Here is a 25,000-nt window from a genome sequence, read left to right on the forward strand (position 1 = left end):
AATCTGCTGATCTAAGAAAGTGTTTTGATAAAAATCATCAAAGGCACCCTTTGAAGAGACAATATGCAGCACATTTTTGCAAAAAAAATCCGAATCCTAAAAGCAAATATACAGCCTTGAAAAAAAGAAGTGGCTGAATTGCAAACCAATAGGGAAGTAAGTGTCTTTTACAATATGCATGAAGGTGATTTAAAAAAAAAAAAGGTTTGATTATTTACAACTATGTGCTTATAAAAGTTACATAGCAACAGAGACACATTATATTCACTGTGCTGTGTAGTCATAAATCAACAAATGAGCAAAATGTGGGTATAAGCAGTGGTGTGCTGGCCTAACATAACCACAAATCATGATCATAATTAAAGATACAATTACTTTTTAATTGACTTTCCCTAAATATCTAAAAGTATTCATGTTCTCTTCATGTCATATTATGCTCCTTCCAGTGCTGTTGTTTTTAGCTTAGAGTTTTTATCCAATCAGAATTCAGCTAGTTTTATGTTGCCATGCTGTACGGAGCCGGGGCCTTTAGAATCAACAATGTCTGTGCATTGTAAGTGAACGGGAACATACAGTTGATAGACAATTGCCATTGCCAATCAGATCACGAGTCGTCAGTAAGGCCTTCTAGATGGCCTGACATTTAGGCGTCCTGTGATTGCATACTCACCGGGACTACTAGCAGATGAATTTGAGAACACATACAGTTGATAAGTAAAGTGAATTATATTTATATAGCGCTTTTCTCTAGTGACTCAAAGCACTTTACAAATATCTAAGTTACATTCAAACCAATGTGGTTGGCACTGGGAGCAGGTGGGTAAAGTGTCTTGCCCAAGGACGGCAGAAGCTGGGATCGAACCTGGAACCCTCAAGTTGCTGGCACGGCCACTCCATCAACGGTTAGAATAATTGTATCTAAGTGATCACAAAACTTTGTGTTACATTGAATTCAGCTCGCCCTGCGAGAGGACAAAAGCTGTCTTTGATCCTACCAAGAAGAAGGCTTGTAAAACTCCACTGTGTAGGATGGGAAGCAACATGAAGGTGTTCTGTTTCTTTGATGTATTGCAATCCACGGAAAGATTTTGTCTTGACCCGAGATCTACAAAGCGGAGAGAAAGCAGGGCCTGCCCAAGCTCCAGGCACCTCTTCTTTGAACTGTTTTACGACCTCTTCTTTGAACTGTTTTACGACCTTTTCTTTGAACTGTTTTGTGACAAAGGCGATGGCAGTTTACGACCCCCGTCCCTTAGAAACAGCTGTTGCCATGTAATCAGGGAAAGTCCAAATAAAAGAGGAGGCGTACACTCTTTCGTCAGAGCGTGGTGACACTGTCCAAGAGTACAGGTGTACGCGTTTCTCCTCAATTGAGCCAACTTTAATTCCTTGCTTCTTGTCTTGTTTAATAGATGTCATCAGTGTTTGAACCCGACACAAACCGAGCTATACCACCCCATTGATTGACAGTTGCAATAGCCAATCAGATCACAAGTTGTTGTCAGTAAGGCCTTCGAGCTGGCCTTACCAAGTGAGTATCCAATCACAAGTTGCGAAAACAGGAAGGGTCACGGGAGCCATAGAAAGTCACAGAAAACTTGCCGGTACTCACAAAGAAGGAGAGCAACATGTTGATTAGGTGGCAGATATACTGTATATTTGCACGGCCATTTTCAAGAAGGATACTTAAGAGAAACTACATCTTGTGAGACGAGGTCGGCGATGAAATGGGGAAATGCCCGCCATTTCCACTCAAATCAATGAGGGGCTACACGGCATCGACCATGAGTTCAAATATTTTATTTCTTTATTTTTTCACGTTTAATATGTTTTTTGCAATTTTAATGTTGACAATACCACATAAGATATGTTTTAATTGCTGATGTGGGTTAATTGCTCTTTAAATGCGCCAAAAAATAACTTGTTTTGTACACTGTTGATGTGATTCAATGTGCAGTAAATGTGTTTCTATAGTATTTCTCCAGCAATGGTCATGTGGTGACATCAATGATGGTATTTTGGAGAGGTAATCATTGAAGTCGGACATCACTGAAGGCCTAGGTGGGAAATGCACGGCCCGCCTCTGGGTATAAGTACAAACCCCGTTTCCATATGAGTTGGGAAATTGTGTTAGATGTAAATATAAACGGAATACAATGATTTGCAAATCATTTTCAACCCATATTCAGTTGAATATGCTACAAAGACAACATATTTGATGTTCAAACTGATAAAAAAAATTATTTTTTGCAAATAATCATTAACTTTAGAATTTGATGCCAGCAACACGTGACAAAGAAGTTGGGAAAGGTGGTAATAAATACTGATAAAGCTGAGGAATGCTCATCAAACACTTATTTGGAACATCCCACAGGTGTGCAGGCTAATTGGGAACAGGTGGGTGCCATGATTTGGTATAAAAACAGCTTCCCAAAAAATGCTCAGTCTTTCACAAGAAAGGATGGGGCGAGGTACACCCCTTTGTCCACAACTGCGTGAGCAAATAGTCAAACAGTTTAAGAAAAACGTTTCTCAAAGTGCAATTGCAAGAAATTTAGGGATTTCAACATCTACGGTCCATAATATCATCAAAAGGTTCAGAGAATCTGGAGAAATCACTCCACGTAAGCGGCATGGCCGGAAACCAACATTGAATGACCGTGACCTTCGATCCCTCAGACGGCACTGTATCAAAAACCGACATCAATCTCTAAAGGATATCACCACATGGGCTCAGTATTGTATTCCGTTTATATTTACATCTAACACAATTTCCCAACTCATATGGAAACGGGGTTTGTAACTAAAGTCTGTTGCCTCGCAATTGTTTGTGTGTTTTTGCATGCTTTAATAAACATACATGTAACAAATTAGAACTGTACTTTTGTAGACAACGCCAGAGTGTTGAGCTACAGGAACAGGAAGCTGTCGGTCGACTTTTTAAACGACGTGATTTTTGTTGCCAACGGCTTTCCCGACATCTGTAAAGCGGAGAGTTTACGAGACAAAGTGGCATTCGCTCACCGAGTGATGTCGTTTTAACACTGGCCTGAATGCATTGGAATAAACAAAAGTACAATTATACATTGTGCAATGAATTACCATATTTTTCGGACTATAAGTCGCAGTTTTTTTCATAGTTAGGCCGGGCTCCAGTGCGACTTATATATGTTTTTTTCCTTTTTTATTATGCATTTTCGGCAGGTGCGACTTATACTCCGAAAAATACGGTGTGTTGTCATTGCAGCTGAGTAAATGAGCACATTTCATAAGGCCAGACGTTCATTTGCTCCTAAAGGCTGCACATGTTTTCATGTTAGGTGTTTCTCCCGGCAACAACAATAACAAAACAATTATATGATGATGGAGAGCAACAAGGCAGCCTCTTGACAGTTCTCACTGCATTAATTAGACGCCTCGCCCGACCCGGGGCCAATCGATGAAGTGACAGCAGTCCCACAAACGACGCTCGTTAGCGGCAAGTACATACCTTCTCCCAATGCACGATCTCCCAGGCGCCGTTTCTCAATACTATGACAAGTGAAAGGAGAGAGAACGAGAGAATGATTCAATATCAAGTATGATCTGCTTCGATGACATGGGACTACTTTTTACGTACCTTGACATTCCTTTTTGTTGACAATGCTGTCGGCATTGTGGCGTTTCTGCGAGGAAACAAAAAGAGGGAACGCTAATTTTGCAAATGCTACAAGACAATTTGTTTCAAATGACAGTACTTTAGATAGCGCTCCAAGGCAGTGGTTCGCAAACTCTATTCACCAAATACCACCTCAGAAAACACTTGGCTCTACACTGTGGACTACCTTGAGCTTGGAATGCAGGGAGTAGCAATACTCCTTTTTCCTATCTTGTCTCTTCTCAGAGTAGAACTATTGACTTGTGTATTACTTCTGGAGGGTGGGGGCGAGGGACATATTGAAGAACACAGCACTTCCGTAAGGTTTTCAGACCAACTTAGCTGCGCAATTGAATGTGTTGTCCTAGGCTGGTCTCTATCTTCAAAGCTTTGAAAATAAATTACAAAATACCGATTCTGTTCTGGTGATAATTTAAACTCAGCTTATGTGTCATCAAAAGAACTTGGGATTGACCAGTAACTTAAATTCCCTTGGAGGAACATCTGGTCCAAACGCAACACTCTCCAGGTACCATAGTGGGCCTAAGTATTCATTAAAAACAAGGCAGAGGTTTTATTTAACAGGTACAGGGGGGAGGGGCTGATTGGGTGCGGCCCCAGGGCTTCAGCCCAGGTAAGCCCATGCATTAAAGCACCCCTTAACCACAGGTGTATAAAATCAAGCACTGAGGCATGGAGACTGTTTCTACAAACATTTGTGAAAGAATGGGCCACTCTCAGTGATTTCCAGCATGGAACTGTCATAGGATGACACCTGTGCAAAAAATCCCGTCGTGAAATTTCTTCGCTCCTAAATATTCCTAAGTCAACTGTCGGCTTTATTATAAGAACATGGAAGAGTTTGGGAACAACAACAACTCAGCCACCAAGTGGTAGGCCACGTAAACTGACAGAGAGGGGTCAGCGGACTTTCTGCACAGTCAGTTGCTACAGAGCTCCAAACTTCATGTGACCTTCCAATTAGCCCACGTGCAGTACGCAGAGAGCTCCATGGAATGGGTTTCCATGGCCGAGCAGCTGGATCTAAGCCATACATCACCAAGTCCAATGCAAAGCGGATGCAGTGGTGTAAAGCACGTCGCCACTGGACTCTAGAGCACTGGAGACGTGTTCTCTGGAGTGATGAATCACACTTTTCCATCTGGCAATCTGATGGACGAGTCTGGGTTTGGAGGTTGCCAGGAGAACGGTACATTTCGGACTGTATTGTGCCGAGAGTGAAATTTGGTGTGGGGTTGTATTTCAGGAGTTGGGCTTGGTCTCTTAGTTCCAGTGAAAGGAACTTTGAATGCTCCAGGATACCAAAACATTTTGGACAATTCCATGCTCCCAACCTTGTGGGAACAGTTTGGAGCGGGCTCCTTCCTCTTCCAACGTGACTGTGCACCAGTGCACAAAGCAAGGTCCACAAAGACATGGATGACATAGTCTGGTGTGGATGAACTTGACTGGCCTGCACAGAGTCCTGACCTGAACCTGATAGAACACCTTTGGGATGAATTAGAACGGAGACTGAGAGCCAGGCCTTCTCAACCAACATCAGTGTGTGACCTCACCAAATCGCTTTTAGAAGAATGGTCAAAAATTCCTATAAACACACTCCGCAACCTTGTGGACAGCCTTCCCAGAAGAGTTGAAGCTGTAATAGCTGCAAAAGGTGGACCGACATCATATTGAACCCTATGGGTTAGGAATGGGATGGCACTTCAAGTTCACATGTGAGTCAAGGCAGGTGGCCAAATACTTTTGGCAATATAGTGTATGTATGTACTTAATATATATATATATATATATATATATATATATATTATATATATATATATATATATATATATATATATATATATATAATTTATTTCTTGATAGACAATTGTATTTAATGACATGTTTACGTATTTAAAAGCCTTTTTTTCATTACCCTGTTGCACACTATCAAATGCAAATAAATATCAATCAATGGGATAGGCTGCAGCCACCGCCGCGACCCAGAGAGAGACAAGCGGTAGAAAATGGATGGATGGATGGAGTCAAGGTGGGCAGGATCAATGACCCTACTTAATGAACTGCAATTTAAAGTGAAAGTCCTAACGATAGTCACACACACTGGGTGTGGTGAAATGTGTCCTCTGCATTTGACCCATCCCCATGTTCACCCCCCTGGGAGGTGAGGAGAGCAGTAAGCAGCGGTATGCAGCACGCTCGGGAATCATTTGGTGATTTAACCCCCAATTCCAACCCTTGATGTTGAGTGCCAAGCAGGGAGGCAACGGGTCCCATTTTATTTTGTAGTCATTGGTATGACTCGGGGTTTGAACTCATGACCTCCCAGTCTCAGGGCGGACACTCTAACCACAAGGTTTTGTTTTTGGAATTGGATTGCATTGTTATTAGGGATGTCCGATAATGGCTTTTTGCCGATATCCGATATTCCGATATTGTCCAACTCCGATATCAACCGATACCGATATCAACCGATACCAATTCATACAGTCGTGGAATTAACACATTATTATGCCTAATTTGGACAACCAGGTATGGTGAAGATAAGCTCCTTTAAAAAAAATAAAAATAAATAAAATAAGATAAATAAATTAAAAACATTTTCTTGAATAAAAAAGAAAGTAAAACAATATCAAAACAGTTACATAGAAACTAGTAATTAATGAAAATGAGTAAAATTAACTGTTAAAGGTTAGTACTATTAGTGGACCAGCAGCACGCACAATCATGTGTGCTTACGGACTGTATCCCTTGCAGACTGTATTGATATATATTGATATATAATGTAGGAACCAGAATATTAATAACAGAAAGAAACAACCCTTTTGTGTGAATGAGTGTGAATGAGTGTAAATGGGGGAGGAAGGTTTTTTGGGTTGGTGCACTAATTGTAAGTGTATCTTGTGTTTTTTTATGTTGATTTAATAAAAATAAAAAATAAAAAAAAACGATACCGATAATAAGAAAAACGATACCGATAATTTCCGATATTACATTTTAAAGCATTTATCGGCCGATATTATCGAACATCTCTAATCGTTATGGTATTGCTTTGTATTATTTTGTTGGATTGATTGATAAAAAAATAAAATAAATAAAAAATAAAAAATAAAAAAATAAAAAAATAAAAAATAAAAAATACAAAATACAAAATACAAAATAAAATAAAAATCGAATCGATACTGAATCGTACAACGTGATAATCGCGATTTGAATTCGAATCGATTTTTTCCCACACCCCTAGTGTGTCGAGCCTTGAGTGCAAATCAGCACTCGTCCCACTTGACCGCTAAACAGTCACGCAATCAACAGTGCTCATGTTGGAGGTCTTGTCGTGTGGAATCCAGCAGTAGCGGCGGAGACGTGTGCTGGCCCTGATAAGAGAGGCGTGGAAGCGTTCTCATCCCCCCCACACACACACACACACACACATAAAATGATAAACTGTTTACTTGCTCCATTTGAGTCCAGCGCTAATTCAATTTCAAAAGCTAAATGGCGCATTCTTCACTCCCCCTTCTCGTATTATTTTTAAGGCGCTACTCGACTCACGCCATTACATCTCAGCATTTGTGTCGCGATGTGTGATGAAAAGACGGAGGCGGCGGCGTACGGGGGTTCGACCATGCCGGGAAAAGTTTTTGGTGGTAGGAGAACGCTCATCCATCATCCCGCCTGAGGGAGCATTTTCCTCGCCGCTCCCAGACGTCCAAACCACGCCTGCGTTTGTATCCCTTAGCTTGCTACTTGTCAGCGCCATCCCCTTCACATTAGCCTCACATCATCAGCCGTACTTTACTCCAACATCCAAAAAAGCAATTTGGTGTACAATACAGTACATATGCTCAACTGACAGTTAAGGTCCCCTATTTGTGCACAAGTGATGTTTTAATGATGTTATAACAGTCCCTGCAGCCTGCTTATGTAAACACCTAATACTTCAGAGAGAGAGAGAGAGAGAGAGAGAAAAGCAGGCTTCGCTACACATCTTAAAATTAAGTCTGGCGCTCTGCTAATGTTTTATCATTTTGTTTTTCACATTAACCTGAGACAGCGCACCTGATGCCGCAGGTAAAGGGGTCAAATGTCATATTGGTATATGTTTTATGGGATTATGGGTGGTGTTACAGATTGTTAGCGTAGTTTCAGGTCATGATTGAAGCAGCAGGAGAGAGAATCACTGAGTTGTATATGGAAGAAGGATGCTGAGGCCCACACAACCTCGTACCATTCATTTATTTGTTCTAACTATTTATTTGCATTATTATGAATCCATTTGATTTATTTCTGTAATTTCTTTTTATTTTTTTGTGTTTTATTTATTCACATATTTTTTTGACTCTGTATTTATTGGCACTTTCTCACACATTCTCTATTATTTTATTTCCCAATCAATAATACAAATAATTGATGAGACATGGATTAAATAATCTTCCTAGTCATTTTAAGACATGTTAAATTTTCATCCTTGATCACATTGCTTTTATATATATATGTATATATATATATATATATATATATATATATACACATATATTCACATATATACATACATATATTATATATATATATATATATATATATATATATATATATATATATATAGTTACATATATATATATATATATATATATACATATATATATATATATACATATATATATATATACATATACATATATACATATATATACATATATATATATATACATATATATACATATATATATATACATATATATACATATATATATATATATATATATATATGTCTTAATAAGGTTATCCAAAAAATAGTGCTCGATACCGTAGTAGAGCGCAATATATGTATGTGTGGGGGGAAAAAAAAAAAAAAAAAAAAAAAAAAAAGAGATGAAATAGTCTTGTGTTTTTTTTCCCCCACACATACATACATACATACATACATACATACATACATATATATATATATATATATATATATATATATATATATATATATATATATATATATATATATATATAAACCTGCGAAACAGGCTTGTAGGGATGGTATAGTCTCTGTATTTTTTTTTCCTGACCAATGTGCTTTTGGAAGAAGGGTGGAAAATTCCTATAAACATACTCCGCAACCTTGTGGACAGCCTTCCCAGAAGAGTTGAAGCTGTAATAGCTGCAAAAGGTGGACCGACATCATATTGAACCCTATGGGTTAGGAATGGGATGGCACTTCAAGTTCATATGTGAGTCAAGGCAGGTGGCTAAATACACTATATTGCCAAAAGTATCTTCCACTCTTTATGGAAAGCACTGAGAGGCACAGGACTCTCCATTTTTACCACAAGTCCCTCAGGTACCCTCGCAGCGAACGTTCTGTCAGGACAGCCAAGTTCCCCCAAACCTCTTTTACTCATCAAGAGTCCAGCTGATCAAGTCCATGTTGAGGGGGACAGCGCAGAAAAAGAGGTTCTTTATAGTATAGACAAGACAAACACATAGAAAGCTAGCCGGCAAAAACAGAGAGGGGAGGGGAATTCCACCACCTTCACCAAGTGCCAAGATAGAAAAAAAGGACTGAAAGTTTGACAACGTTCAGTAGAAAATTGCGTACAAACATATTCCTTTGTCCTTTTTGTTTCCGTGACTCTAGTAGGATCTAGAGAGCAAACTTCGCAGTGTTTGTCCCCCCCCCTCAAGTACTGGCTCAACGACGCCGCCCTGTCAGGTCGACTTGTGAGGCACGAGTACAAAAAGGAAACAGACGCAAGTGTGCAGGTGACCTTCAGCTTCAAGAGAGCTTACAGTTCCATGTCCCCCCCCCCCTCGACACTAGAGACCAGGAAAAAGGAGGGAAAGAAAAGTGCTGCGCTAGTGCCTCCCGTATGAGATAGAATCGGACAGTATAGACTGGCGGTCTATACTGTGGGATCACATAGCAGGGCCACTGCAGTACGCTCTGACTCAAACACTGCATTTTCAAAGTAAACAGTAAAATATTGCTATTGAGAAACATGTCATGCATTGCATTGTGTGGACAATGATAACCACTTTGTGCTAACAGTGTAAATGATATACAGGTTCATCAACTCAATGAGACCTATGTTTGCACACATCCTGTTGAGGTCATGTGACCATCACTGCCACGACTGAATTATTATTATATATACTGGAGGGCTGCAGAAAAGACATTTCAGAAAAAGAAAAACTCTTCCCGTATATTTTTGGGAGAGAAAACAGTGTACAGCTTGTGATATTGTGCATCAATTACAGGGGCTAAGGGTCTTCAAGGTCCGGGTGTGTAATTCGTAAGAATACAATGATTTGCAAATCCTTTTCAACTTATATTCAATTGAATAGACTGCAAAGACAAGATATTAATGTTCAAACTGAAAAACTTAATTTGTTTTGCAAATAATCATTAACGTAGAATTTAATGGCAGCAACACATTGGAAAAAACTTGGCACCGGCTGGTTCTTTTCCTCTTTGTTCCGGAGGACACGACGTCCACAGTTTCCAAAAACTATTTGAAATGTGGACTCGTCAGACCACTTAACACTTTTCCACGTTGCATCAGTCCATCCTAGTTGAGCTAGGGCCCAGCGAAGCCGGCGGCGTTTCTGGGTGTTGTTGATAAATGGCTTTGGCTTTGCAGAGTAGAGTTATAACTTGCACTTACAGATGTAGCGACAAACTGTAGTTACTGAAATTTTTTTTTGAAGTGTTCCTGAGCCCATGTGGTGATATCCTTTACACACCGATACCACTTTTTGATGCAATACCGCCTGAGGGATCCAAGGTCACGGGCATTCAATGTTGGTTTTCGGCCTTGCTGTGATTTCTCCAGATTCTCTGAACCTTTTGATGATATTACGGACCGTGGATGGTGAAATCCCTAAATTCCTTGCAAAAGTTGTTCTTAAACTGTTCCACGATTTGCTCACGCATTTGTTGACAAAGTGGTGACCCTCGCCCCATCCTTGTTTGTGAATGGCTGAGCATTTCATGGAAGCTGCTTTTATACCCAATCATGGCACCCACCTGTTCCCAATTAGCCTGTTCACCTGTGGGATGTTCCAAATAACTGTTTGATGAGCATTCCTCAACTTCCTCAGTCTTTTTTGCCACTTGCGCCAGCTTTTTTGAAACATGTTGCAGGCATCAAATTCCAAATGAGCTAATATTTGCAAAAATTAACAACATTTTCCAGTTCGAACGTTAAGTATCTTGCCTTTGCAGTCTATTCAATTGAATATAAGTTGAAAACGATTTGCGAATCATTGTATTCTGTTTTTATTTACCATTTACACAACGTGCCAACTTCACTGGTTTTGGGTTTTGTACCTAAACGATGGCTCACACAACTGCCTTCTGAAGGGACGAATCACTTAGCTCCAAAAGAGTGAATTATTATTTGGTCTCTAATTAAATGATCTGTTATTTTTGCCATTTTTTTTCTTACAAATTAAATATGACGACACAACACAATGTAAATGTTGCACAATAAATTTGATAAAAATCTACCAATTCAGTGGAAGATTTAATTAAACGATACCTTTTTTTTTTCTTCTTTTCTTTATTTTACAATAGTGTACACGTATGCGCTGCGTATCTCGCTTAGTCTTACCAGATCCTCAATGATCTCCTTGACAGCAGCTACCACAAGAATAAAAAGCAGCGGCACCAGCGTTGTCCAGCGACCGGTGGGAGACACATCTGGGATTTGCTGGAGAGAGAGTGAGAAAAAAAACAAAAGAGGTGAAACAAAATATACCACGACAGAGAAATTGTGGAAGGCAAAAAAAAAGTGCATCATGAGAGACCAAAATCAGTTCGGTGGAGTCAGAAATGGAAATGAAGTGTCTGTGTTCAGTATCTATTAGCTGCTATTTAATCACCAAAAATAAATGCGAAAATCCCATCCATCCATTTTTCTACCGCTTGTCCCTTTCGGGGTCGCTGGAGCCTAGCTCAGCTGCATTCGGGCTAAGGCGGGGTACACCCTGGACAAGTCGCCACCTCATCACAGGGCCAACACAGATAGACAGACAACATTCACACTCACATTCACACACTGGGGCCAATTTAGTGTTGCCAATCAAAATTAATCCACTTATTAGACACAAGCAATGCCTATAAAACACCACTAGGTGGCAGCAACACTCTGCAAACACCTTTTTTTCTTGTTTTATGGCGGGGCACTCAACGTTAAAGGTGCATTATCGCCACCTACTGTATTGGAGTGCAAACCAGAATTCCCCTCTTCTCCCTCCCTCACATACATACATATACTGTATACCTTCCCATACTACGATATTCAATAACATAAATCTATCTCTTCTAAAAACTTCCCTAAAATGTTTTGGTTGCTGCTTCGTACCCCTTTGAGAGTGACCTTCTTCTGTCCATGTCTTTTAACTTCCTATCTTTGTTTTTTTTTTCCCCACAATGAATGGATGCATGTTCCACTGACTCTATCTCATTGCAGCTGTCACATAATCCTGTTGGGTGTTTACTTATAAGGTGCAATGTTTTATTCAGTCTGGTGTGTCCTAATCGATTCCTTCCACTTTTGTGCTCCCCCTTACAGTTCTTCCCGCTCCTGCTGTATTTTGTATCGCATATAAATGTCTTCCTGTTGTACTCATGTCCCAATGTGATTGTCACTCCTTCAAAATATTTCCTTTAATTAATGATTTTGCCTATGTCTTACTGACAGATACCTCTTTGAGCTGCTCCATCGTTACCGTCTTGCCAGTTGATCTGCAAAATTCATTGCCCTTTATGCCTGCGTGAGCCAGAACCCATAGAAAGCTTATGCTAGTATTCACCCTCTCAAGCCTGAACAGTATTTTATATATTTATATTCCATCAGCATTACATGGGAATGTCAGGTATTTTTAAGAAAGAGTAATTATACCTAATAATTAAAACTTTTTTGAGCACCTCTGAGTTTGTGACTTACTTAAAATGTTCCCTCATTCCTGTGACAATCCTACATGTGACTGAAGCATTAAAAGAGGAACTTCACTTTTTGGGGGAATTTTGTCTATCATTCACAATCCTTATGTAACACATGTACACATGTTTATTTTTTTGTTATGCATTCCAGAGGTAAAGCGGCATGAAAAACTAAAAAATAGTAATAAATAATGCAAACCACAAAACCAGTGATGTTGGCACGTTGTGTAAAAATCGTAAATAAAAACAGAATACAATGATTTGCTAATCCTTTCCAATCTATAATGTATTGAATAGACTGCAAAGACAAGATACTTAACGTTCGAACTGAAATAGAGTCACCACTTTGTGAACAAATGCGTGAGCAAATTGTCGAACAGTTTAAGAACAACATTTCTCAACGAGCTATTGCAAGGAATTTAGGGGATTTCACCATCTACCGTCCGTAATATCATCAAAAGTTTCAGAGAATCTGGACAAATCACTGCACGTAAGCGGCTAAGCCCGGGATCTTCGATCCCTCAGGCGGTACTGCATCAAAAAGCGACATCAGTGTGTAAAGGATATCACCACATGGGCCCAGGAACACTTCAGAAAACCACTTTCCGTAACTACAGTTGGTCGCTACATCTGTAAGTGCAGGTTAAAACTCTACTACCTCAGACTCTTGAACGCATCATAACTCAATTAAAGGATCCCCTCAACTCCCCCCAAAATGGATTAACTCGCTGGAATAAAAAAGACAATATAACATACATCCATAAACGTGGACGCATGTGAAAAAGTGCAATATATTTATCTGTACAGTAATCTATTTATTTATTTATATATATTTATTTATTTTATATATATATATTATTTATATATATTTATTTATTTATATATGCACCTTATTGCTTTTTTATCCTGCACTACCATGAGCTTATGTAACGAAATGTCGTTCTTATCTGTGATGTAAAGTTCAAATTTGAATGACAATAAAAAGGAAGTCTAAGTCTAAGCCTACTATGCAAAGCGAAAGCCATTTATCAACAACACCCAGAAACGCCGCCGGCTTCACTAGGCCCGAGCTCATCTAAGATGGACTGTTGCAAAGTGTAAAAGTGTTCTGACGAGTCCACATTTCAAATTGTTTTTGGAAACTGTTTTTATTTACGACTTCACTGGTTTTGGGGTTTTGTACATCGTGCTCAATAATATGTATAGATTGAAGATAAAATGCAACAACAAACAGCGAAAAAACAATACACAGAATTAGCGATGCTCAAATCCTTAGCAAATTACAAAAACACAAAAGAACAACATATAAAATAAAGTATGAGGTTTAAGAGGAGTTTTTAAACATCAGCAGCCACTTGAAAATATAGTAATAGTGTTTTCAGCTCCCCCGCAACCCTGAGAGGGACTAGCGGTAGAAAATGGATGGATGGATGTTTTTAGCTGAACATTTTAGAAGACCTTTGTTCCCTTTAAAATTCAATCCAAGGACACCAAGTTGTCAAGTGCAGGATGTCGTGTCAATATCGCCACTGCAGCTAAACACTTCTTAAGCAAATTAGACTATTAGACTATATAACCACTTCATTATTTCTGCCAGCTTTTCAAACCTGTTTTTGTTCATGCAACTAGGAACATGTCTATTTGCACATAAATTATATTTTGGAAGAAATGTCATCTCCATCTCTTTCAAGTGCATCCATCTCTCTCGCGTTGTTGATTTGAGAGAATCACCTAAATTGGTGGTGAGAGCGTGTTGCCCCGGGCTATGCCAAGGCTCGAGTCGAACGCAGTGACGGGCAAGCTACTTGGAAAGTTACTCTCGATTAAATGTCGCGAGGCTACAGGGGAAGCTATCCCCGGAGAATTGTAGCATGCAACACTACAAGCTACACGGCAAAAGTAGCTTGCTGCATCAACGCTACATTTAACAGAATTTGTATATATGGCCCCACATGTATAATATCAATGTTAATGTAACCCACTAAGGGTTTCATTGCTATTAACTATCTGTCTATTAACCAACTAACTACAACTAACTCTAGGGGTCCCTACACCCCACTGAATGTATTTATTTAGTTTGCCTTTTCTTTGGCCCACTCCTCTCTACATACAGTAAAAAAACAGCATCTATCTCAGTGGTTCTTAACCTTGTTGGAGGTACCGAACCCCACCAGTTTCATATGCGCATTCACCGAACCCTTCTTTAGTGAAAAATAAAATGTTATTTTTCAAATTCAAGACAAAGTTATATGTTTTTGGTAACACTTTAGTATGGGGAACATATTCTAAGTAACAAAGACTTAATTCAGAGTTATTTGGTTAGGGTTAGGGTTAGAGGGTTAGGGTTATTATAAGGCCATGCCGGATAAGGCATTAATTAGTACTTAATAATGACTATTTAAGAGCCAATATGTTACTAATTTGCATGTTAATAAGCAACTAATTAATGGTGAATATGTTCCCCATACTAAAGTGTTACCATGTTTTTTGACTGGTGCACAAAATGAACCGTACATGAACATCACCTTGTTCAAAGAACAAAACCAACACAGTGCATAAACTGCCTCCCACTGTCATCTGCATATTAGGATCACAACAAACCATGTTCCGACATCTACAAAGCAAATAGCTACCTACTGATCTTGAAGAGTATAATGTTGTTACTCTGCCGAGCTCTAGACAGCACCGACACTCAACAACAACACATCATTTGCAGACTATAATTACTTGTTTGCAAAAAAATATTTTTACCCCAAATAGGTGGACTTACATAATCTCCCACGGCACACCAGACTGTCAAATGGTGCTACATTAGCAGTGGTGCTACTTTTTGTAGCAACGCTTTTGCCGCATAAATGTTGAACATATTCCCGCTTGAAGCCAAACCACCGCCGGACGATGGATCCCGTGCTGTTTTTCTTGGGAATTAAAGGGGAACATTATCACCAGACACTATGTAAGCGTCAATATATACCTTGATGTTGCAGAAAAAATACCTTTTTTTTTTTAACCGATTTGCGAACTCTAAATGGGTGAATTTGGGCGAATTAAACGCCTTTCTATTATTCGCTCTCGGAGCGATGACGTCACAGGAAGCAATACGCCATTTTCTCAAACACATTACAAACACCTAGTCAAATCAGCTCTGTTATTTTCCGTTTTTTCGACTGTTTTCCGTACCTTGGAGACATCATGCCTCGTCGGTGTGTTGTCAGAGGGTGTAACAACACGAACAGGGACGGATTCAAGTTGCACCAGTGGCCCAAAGATGCGAAAGTGGCAAGAAATTGGACGTTTGTTCCGCACACTTTACCGACGAAAGCTATGCTACGACAGAGATGGCAAGAATGTGTGGATATCCTGCGACACTCAAAGCAGATGCATTTCCAACGATAAAGTCAAAGAAATCTGCCGCCAGACCCCCATTGAATCTGCCGGAGTGTGTGAACAATTCAGGGACAAAGGACCTCGGTAGCACGGCAAGAAATGGCAGCAGTTTGTTCCCGCAGATGAGCGAGCTAAACCCCCTGGATGTCTTGGCTCACACCGTCCCTTATGCCACCGAAGATGATCAAGAGAAGAATATCGACCCTAGCTTCCCTGGCCTGCTGACATGAGGGTATGTCTACAGAATATATTAATTGATGAAAACTGGGCTGTCTGCACTCTCAAAGTGCATGTTGTTGCCAAATGTATTTCATATGCTGTAAACCTAGTTCATAGTTGTTAGTTTCCTTTAATGCCAAAAAAACACATACCAATCGTTGGTTAGAAGGCGTTCGCCAAATTCGTCCTCGCTTTCTCCCGTGTCGTTTTCGTCGGTTTCGCTTGCATACGGTTGAAACCGATATGGCTCAATAGCTTCAGTTTCTTCTTCAATTTCGTTTTCACTACCTGCCTCCACACTACAACCATCCGTTTCAATACATGCCTAATCTGATGACTCGCTTAAGCCGCTGAAATCCGAGTCTGAATCCGAGCTAATGTCGCTATAGCTGCTGTTCTAACCGCCATGTTTGTTTGACGGGTGTATATAACGATGGTTAAAATCAGGCACTTTGAAGCTTTTTTTTAAGGATATTGCGTGATGGGTACAATTTTGAAAAAAACTTCGAAAAATAAAATAAGCCACTGGGAACTGATTTTTAATGGTTTTAACCCTTCTGAAATAGTGATAATGTTCCCCTTTAACTCTTCTTTCATTTGTTACCAGATTCGCACCTTCTCTCTCTCATATTACCACCCGCACCTCACTATTTTGTCAACATTATTAAGGACAAGTGGTAGAAAATGAATTATTAATCTACTTGTTCATTAACTGTTAATATCTGCTTACTTTCTCTTTTAACATGTTCTATCTACACTTCTGGTAAAGTGTAATAATCACTTATTCTTCTGTTGTTTGATACTTTACATTAGTTTTGGATGATACCACACATTTGGGTATCAATCCGATACAAAGTAGTTACAGGATCATACATTGGTCATATTCAAAGTCCTCCTGTGTCCAGGGACATATTTACTGAGTTTATAAACATAAAAGACATTTTTAAAAAACGAAAGAAGATGTTGTGATGCCAAAAAATATTGACGTAATCACAGTAGTGTTAGCATCACAGCAAACGTTACCATGTCGCTACCTCTCTGCTCCGCGGGAGCGTGTGACGTTGCACACGTGACGTATGTAAGAAGGTGCGCTTGTTTTAAGTCTCTGTGAGAAGGAGAGACAAGAAAGAGTGAGGAACGCCTGTAGTGTAATGCCCGCAGCTGCGTGAGAACGTATACTCGAATATCACCATATAGTCATTTTCTATATCGCACAGAGACAAACCTGCTCGATTTATCGCCCAGACCTAGTCTCAAATACTCCGGTATCATTTGTAATAGCCCCGGTACAAACAAATGCAAACAGTAGAGTCGGGGTTTCCACTTCTTGTAATCAAATTCAAGCCGAGGGATGCTTTTGTTCAAGGTTGCAACATCGAGCGGGCAGCTAATGAAGATTCACCGACTGCTTTTCAAAACCGGGACTTCAAGGTTACGGCGAAGGGAGGTCTCTCCCTTCATGTGAGCTGTGGGAATAAAGGTGTAGAAGCGAGCTTTAGTCCCACCTGGGACATGGCTTTTTGCTTCTTTTGAGTCACATTGCAGTGATTGACACTGGAGAAGAAGCATCAATGGCTAACCCAACATTCCATCCAATGAAAGTACACATAGACCGAAGGACACTGCGTCTAATATAATATCTAATATGATATCAAGTTTGTTAAGCCAGGAGGCAAAATTAGTTTCCTTTTAAGAGAGCATAATATTACATGTATTATTCATAACTAAACTAGCACAACCTTTGTGTGTGTGTCTTTATGAGCGTATATACGGTAAAAAAAAATGACAGACATGACCTTTGGAAAACCGTGTCTAGGTCAACGTCAACAGTCCGCCGCTTGCATACTAATGGAAGGCAGGACCCGGCTGAGTCTCCGGGCCAAAGATTTGTGAGGAATGACAGCTTGTGCATCTTGCAATGCACTCAAGTACTACACCGTGTTACCTGGTGGGCCTGCAGGGTGGGAATGCTTACCTGCAAGAGTGCAATGAAGAGGAAAAAGGCGTTGGCCGCCCTCCTGAACTGCGAGTAGAGGAACCTCGGGAGGAAGGTGATGACGTTGTACTTGGCCGTGCTGGAGAGAGAGAAGGAAGCAGCACGGTTCAATAAATGAATGACAAGTCGTCTTGGACAGAAGTCAACATAAGCACGCAAAATAACAGGTTGTTATGTATGGTGCAGAATAGTGTTGTCCCGATACCAATATTTTGGTACCGCTATCGGTACTTTTCTAAATAAAGGGGACCACAAAAAAATGCATTATTGGCTTTATTTTAACAAAAAAATCTTAGGGTACATTAAACATATGTTTCTTATTGCAAGTTTGTCCTTAAATAAAATAGTGAACATACAAGACAACTTGTCTTTTAGTAGTAAGTAAGCAAACAAAGGCTCCTAATTTAGCTGCTGACATATGCAGTAACATATTGTGTCATTTATCATTCTGTTATTTTGTCAACATTATTAAGGACAAGTGGTAGAAAAGGAATTATTAATCTACTTGTTCGTTAACTGTTAATATCTGCTTACTTTCTCTTTTAACATGTTCTATCTACACTTCTGTTAAAGTGTAATAATCACTTATTATTCTGTTGTTTGGATGCTTTACATTAGTTTTGGATGATACCACAAATATCCGATACCAAGTAGTTACAGGATCATACATTGGTCATATTCAAAGTCCTCATGTGTCCAGGGAAATATTTACTGACTTTATAAATATAAAATACATTTTTAAAAAACGAAAGAAATATTGACGTAATCACAGTAGTATGGACTAGATACGCTCCTGTACTTGGTATCATTACAGTGGATGTCAGGTGTAGATCCACCAATGGCGTTTGTTTACATTTTGACGCCGGTGAGCTACGGTGTGTAGTGAAGCATGTTAGCTATTCCTCGTCCTGCAGGGATGATACTTGTAAGAAACTTACTTTATTTGTCGCCATGGAGACGAAAATTAGTGATTTAGAAGTAGCTACAACACTGCCGAGTGCGGATGGACTTTAGTCGCTAGCTAGCTAGCCATGTCTTAAAGCACCTCTTCCTGAGGGTGTTTCAGTGTCATAACTTCACCTTTATTGTTAGTTTTTAAACCAAAATGCGTCCGTTCTCCCTTTTCTGTCTACACACTGTGTCTGCTTGTAAGTACTCTGTGATTGTGCGCTGCCAAACATGCTCCTCTGCTCGTAAACCCAGCAATGACACAACGTGACGGAAAGATGATGGACCGGTACTTTTTAGAGGCCGTATAGTACCGAATATGATTCATCAGTATTGTGGTATTATATTAATACCGATATACCATACAACCCTCGTGCAGAATATGGGGGCTCAAATACATTATATACTGGACCCGGCCACATTCAAATAAAATTAATGAAAAAAAAAAAAATGAAAAAAAAAAAAATCTGTTATAGTCGGATTTTGTGCAAAAAAAAAAGAAGTGCAAAATACTTGTTTTTAATTGTTAACATCTGACCTTATTATTTTTATATACATATTAAAAAACAACAATACATACATCATTTGTTGTTTTACTTATGTTATTCTTAAATATTAAAAAAATATATTATATTGTATTATTATACCAAATATTTGTTGAAATTATTTTTTATAAACCATGTTATTGTGTGAAAAATACTGAAATGCAAATAGAGTAATTTCCGTGTTTTTTGGAATATATTGTGTAATGGGGGGGGGGGGGGGGGGGGGGGGGGTGGGTGGGGCGCAGCTCACTGCGGGGTCGTTCTCCCGGGATGCAGAACGGACAACTCCGGACAAAGCGTGAAGGTAGGAGTACGATTTATTTTACATAAATCACAGCTTAAACCAAAAACAGGAAACAAGCAAAAGGAAAGCGTGCCGTTCGCACGAAAAGCTAAAGAAACCCAACTTAGCACTGGAATCATAAACTAGGAAATGTACTACCTGTGGCATGAACAAACAAGACTTACGTGGACCAGGCATGAAGCGAACAATGACGCCAGACCGACTGACTGGCAAAGGCAAACTTAAATAATGCCTCTGATTAGTGCTCGGGTAGCTGGTGAGCGGCCGAACACTAATCAGAGACAGGTGAACATAATTAGCAACCATGGCAACCAAAACAAACTCAGGGAGGTGCACACACAGGAACTAAAAGGAGTCCAAAACTAACAGAAAATAACTACACAAAACATGATCTAGACCACAGATTATGACATATTGGCAATAAAAATTATTTTAAAATGTATTTCAAATGTTAGCTACTATTTATTATCCAACGTAAAAGAGTTATCTTTGTATGATACTACATATCACTTTTGCATTTCCGGTGCAGCCCACAATATTAACTTCTTCCTTGAAGTGCAAATCATTCTTATTGCACAATATTTACTCTGATATCATTCCTATTGTACAATATTTACTCTGATATATTCTTATTGTACAAGATTTACTCTATCATTCTTATTGTACAATATTTACTCTGATATCATTCTGATTGTACAAGATTTACCCTATCATTCTTATTGTACAATATTTACTCTGATATCATTCTGATTGTACAGTTTTTACTCCGATATTTTTATTGCACAATATTTACTCCGATATCATTATTATTGTACAGCTCTGGTATCATGCCTATTGCACAATATTTACTTTGATATTCTTATTGCACAATATTTACTCCGATATCATTCTTATTGCACAATATTTCCTCCGATATCATTCTTATTGCACAATAGTTACTCTGATATCATTCTTATTGTCCAGTATTTACTCCGATATCATTCTTATTGTACAGCTCTGATATCATGCCTATTGCACAATATTTACTTTGATATTCTTATTGTACAGTATTTACTCCAATATCATTCTGATTGTACAATATTTACTCCGATATTCTTATTGCACAATATTTAGTCCGATTTCATTTTTATTGCACAATATTTACTCCGATATCATTCTTATTGTACAGCTCTGATATCATGCTTATTGCACAATATTTACTTCGATATCATTCTTATTGCACAAGATTTACTCTCATATCATACTTATTGTACAATAGTTACTCTAATATCATTCCTATTGCACAATATTTACTCTGATACCATTCTTATTGCACAATATTTACTCCGATATCATTCTTATTGTACAATAGTTACTCTGATATAATTCCTATTGCACAATATTTACTCTGGTATAAATTCTTATTGCACAATATTTACTCATTCTTATTGTACAATATTTACTCCAATATCATTCTTATTGTACAAAATTTACTCGATATCATCCTTATTGTACAATATTTACTCCTGTATCATTCATATTGTACAATATTTACTCGATATCATCCTTATTGTACAATATTTACTACTATATAATTCTTATTGGACAACATTTACTCTGATATCATTCTTATTGTACAACATTTACTCTGATATCATTCTTATTGTACAACATTTACTCCGATATCATTCTTATTGCACAATATTTACTCTGATATTCTTATTGTACATTATTTACTCCAATATCATTCTTATTGTAAAATATCTACTCTGATATTATTGTTATTGTACAATATCTACTCCGATATTCTTATTGTACAATATTTACTCCAATATCATTATTATTGTACAATATTTACTCCGATATCATTCTTATTGTACAAATTTTACTCTATATCATCCTTATTGTACAATATTTACTCCAATATAATTTTTATTGTACAATATTTACTCCGATATCATTCATATTGTACAATATTTACTCCGATATCATTCTCATTGTACAATATTTACTCGATATCATCCTTATTGTACAATATTTACTCCAATATCATTCTTATTGTACAATATTTACTCCGATATCATTCTTATTGTACAAAATTTACTCTATATCATCCTTATTGTACAATATTTACTCCAATATAATTTTTATTGTACAATATTTACTCCGATATCATTCATATTGTACAATATTTACTCCGATATCATTCTCATTGTACAATATTTACTCGATATCATCCTTATTGTACAATATTTACTCCTATATCATTCTTCATTCATCAAATGTTGTACAACATTTACTCTATCATTTTTATTGTACAACATTTACTCCGATATTCTTATTGCACAATATTTACTCTGATATTCTTATTGTACATTATTTACTCCAATATCATTCTTATTGTACAATATCTACTCTGATATTATTCTTATTGTACAATATCTACTCAGATATCATTCTTATTGTACAATATTTACTCTAATATCATTCTTATTGTACAATATTTACTCCAATACCATTCTTATTGTACAATATTTACACTGATATTCTTATTGTACAACATTTACTCCGATATCATTCTTATTGTACAATATTTACTCCGATATCATTTTTATTATACAATATTTACTCAGATATCATTCTTATTGTACAATATTTACTCAGATATCATTCTTATTGGACAATATTTACTCAGATATCATTCTTATTGTACAATATCTACTCAGATATCATTCTTATTGTACAATATTTACTCTAATATCATTCATATTGTACAATATTTACTCCAATACCATGCTTATTGTACAATATTTACACTGATATTCTTATTGTACAACATTTACTCCGATATCATTCTTATTGTACAATATTTACTCCGATATTCTTATTGTACAATATTTACTCAGATATCATTCTTATTGTACAATATTTACTCAGATATCATTCTTATTGGACAATATTTACTCAGATATCATTCTTATTGGACAATATTTACTCAGATATCATTCTTATTGTACAATATTTACTGTGTACAGCAGGGCAGGTGTATTTATAGAGCACAATTAGTATGCAATGCAATTCATAGTGCTTTACAGATGCATACAACTACATTGCATACAATAAAATTATGAATACAATTAAAATCAACCTGAAAATAATCATGGATCAATTCAATTAAAATCAACAAGTGTTGATAAAATACTTATGGCCCTCAATCATGATTACAAATGTTTACAGTTTGAGAAAATGTGCAGTAGCAAGTATCATCGTAACCATAGCAACACAAAACAGTAAGTAGACATCACAGAACTGAACATGAGTGGGATTGTGGAACCACTCAAAAGTAATAAACCCAGAGTGTCTTGGCCAAAATCCTACTTTTCATCAGGCGTCACAAAGTGTGCCTAAATCAACATTTCCTAAACGAGGAACTATTTTGCTCAGCACATTTCATTTTTCTGTTTGCCGGCCAGCTCTTTTAAAAATGCATTTTCATCATCTCTCCCAGGCACTAAATGTTTTTTTTTTTGGATCAATTACTTTGATTGGTTCTTCATTCCTATGAGTGCCTTTCGGGCACTTTTAGTAACAAGTTTGCGCGGCCCTCGCTGAGGACAACAAGGCAGTGTTCTTCTTTTCACCACATCATCCATGCTATACAAAACAGGAGAAGCAGTCACACGTACACGAGGAATATGGAGGGCCTGATCTAATAAAGGGTTGCCTGGATTAAAATGTGCATTTTTGAAAGACATCAGTCTGGTTTTAGGATGAACCACACAGTACCGAGACAGAACTTTTAAAGATTTTAAACGACATCAGGTGAAATTTAGATAATAAAAGTGTTGGTTCTGCTGGATCTCAGAGCCGCTTTTTACACAGTAGACACGCCCTAGTGGCTCCTTGGACCTCTTTCTGAGATGTGTGAAAATGGAAAAAAGATGAAGAAAAAAATAAATGTTTTTGTTTTAATATGGTTTCTGTAGAAGGACAACATGACACAAACCTTCCTAACTGTTAGAAATCCCACTGTTTATATTAAACATGCTTCACTGATGAGAGGATTTGGCAAGCGCCGTTCTGTCCGACTAATTTCCATAATAAATTCATAAAAGAAACCAAACTTCATGAATGTTTTTTGTGACCAACAAGTATGTGCTCCAATCACTCTATCACAAAAAATAAGAGTTGTGTAAATTATTGGAAACTCAAGACAGCCATGACATTATGTTCTTTACAAGTGTATGTAAACGACTGTATATAAATATTATATATATATATATATATATATATATATATATATATATATATATATATATATACATACATACATACATACATACATACAGGTAAAAGCCAGTAAATTAGAATATTTTGAAAAACTTGATTTATTTCAGTAATTGCATTCAAAAGGTGTAACTTGTACATTATATTTATTCATTGCACACAGACTGATGCATTCAAATGTTTATTTCATTTAATTTTGATGATTTGAAGTGGCAACAAATGAAAATCCAAAATTCCGTGTGTCACAAAATTAGAATATTACTTAAGGCTAATACAAAAAAGGGATTTTCAGAAATGTTGGCCAACTGAAAAGTATGAAAATGAAAAATATGAGCATGTACAATACTCAATACTTGGTTGGAGCTCCTTTTGCCTCAATTACTGCGTTAATGCGGCGTGGCATGGAGTCGATGAGTTTCTGGCACTGCTCAGGTGTTATGAGAGCCCAGGTTGCTCTGATAGTGGCCTTCAACTCTTCTGCGTTTTTGGGTCTGGCATTCTGCATCTTCCTTTTCACAATACCCCACAGATTTTCTATGGGGCTAAGGTCAGGGGAGTTGGCGGGCCAATTTAGAACAGAAATACCATGGTCCGTAAACCAGGCACGGGTAGATTTTGCGCTGTGTGCAGGCGCCAAGTCCTGTTGGAACTTGAAATCTCCATCTCCATAGAGCAGGTCAGCAGCAGGAAGCATGAAGTGCTCTAAAACTTGCTGGTAGACGGCTGCGTTGACCCTGGA

At 37.9% G+C, this 25,000-nt stretch overlaps 1 protein-coding gene across 6 annotated transcripts in view; it reads right to left on the bottom strand.

Moving 5' to 3' along the window:
- Positions 1-25,000, bottom strand: part of atp8a1 (ATPase phospholipid transporting 8A1) — a 342,299-nt gene that overhangs the window by 236,455 nt on the left and 80,844 nt on the right. For all 6 annotated transcript variants that reach the window (XM_072914888.1, XM_061976742.1, XM_061976744.1 and 3 more), the window contains exons 3-6: positions 18,178-18,277; positions 11,263-11,361; positions 3,620-3,665; positions 3,491-3,531 (exon numbers count right to left, since the gene is read on the bottom strand). In XM_072914888.1, the coding sequence (XP_072770989.1) occupies positions 3,491-3,531; positions 3,620-3,665; positions 11,263-11,361; positions 18,178-18,277 (286 nt within the window). The remainder of the gene's footprint in view (positions 1-3,490; positions 3,532-3,619; positions 3,666-11,262; positions 11,362-18,177; positions 18,278-25,000) is intronic.

The sequence above is a fragment of the Nerophis lumbriciformis genome, linkage group LG16 (genome assembly GCF_033978685.3).
Source record: "Nerophis lumbriciformis linkage group LG16, RoL_Nlum_v2.1, whole genome shotgun sequence".
In the NCBI taxonomy this organism is placed as follows: domain Eukaryota; kingdom Metazoa; phylum Chordata; class Actinopteri; order Syngnathiformes; family Syngnathidae; genus Nerophis; species Nerophis lumbriciformis.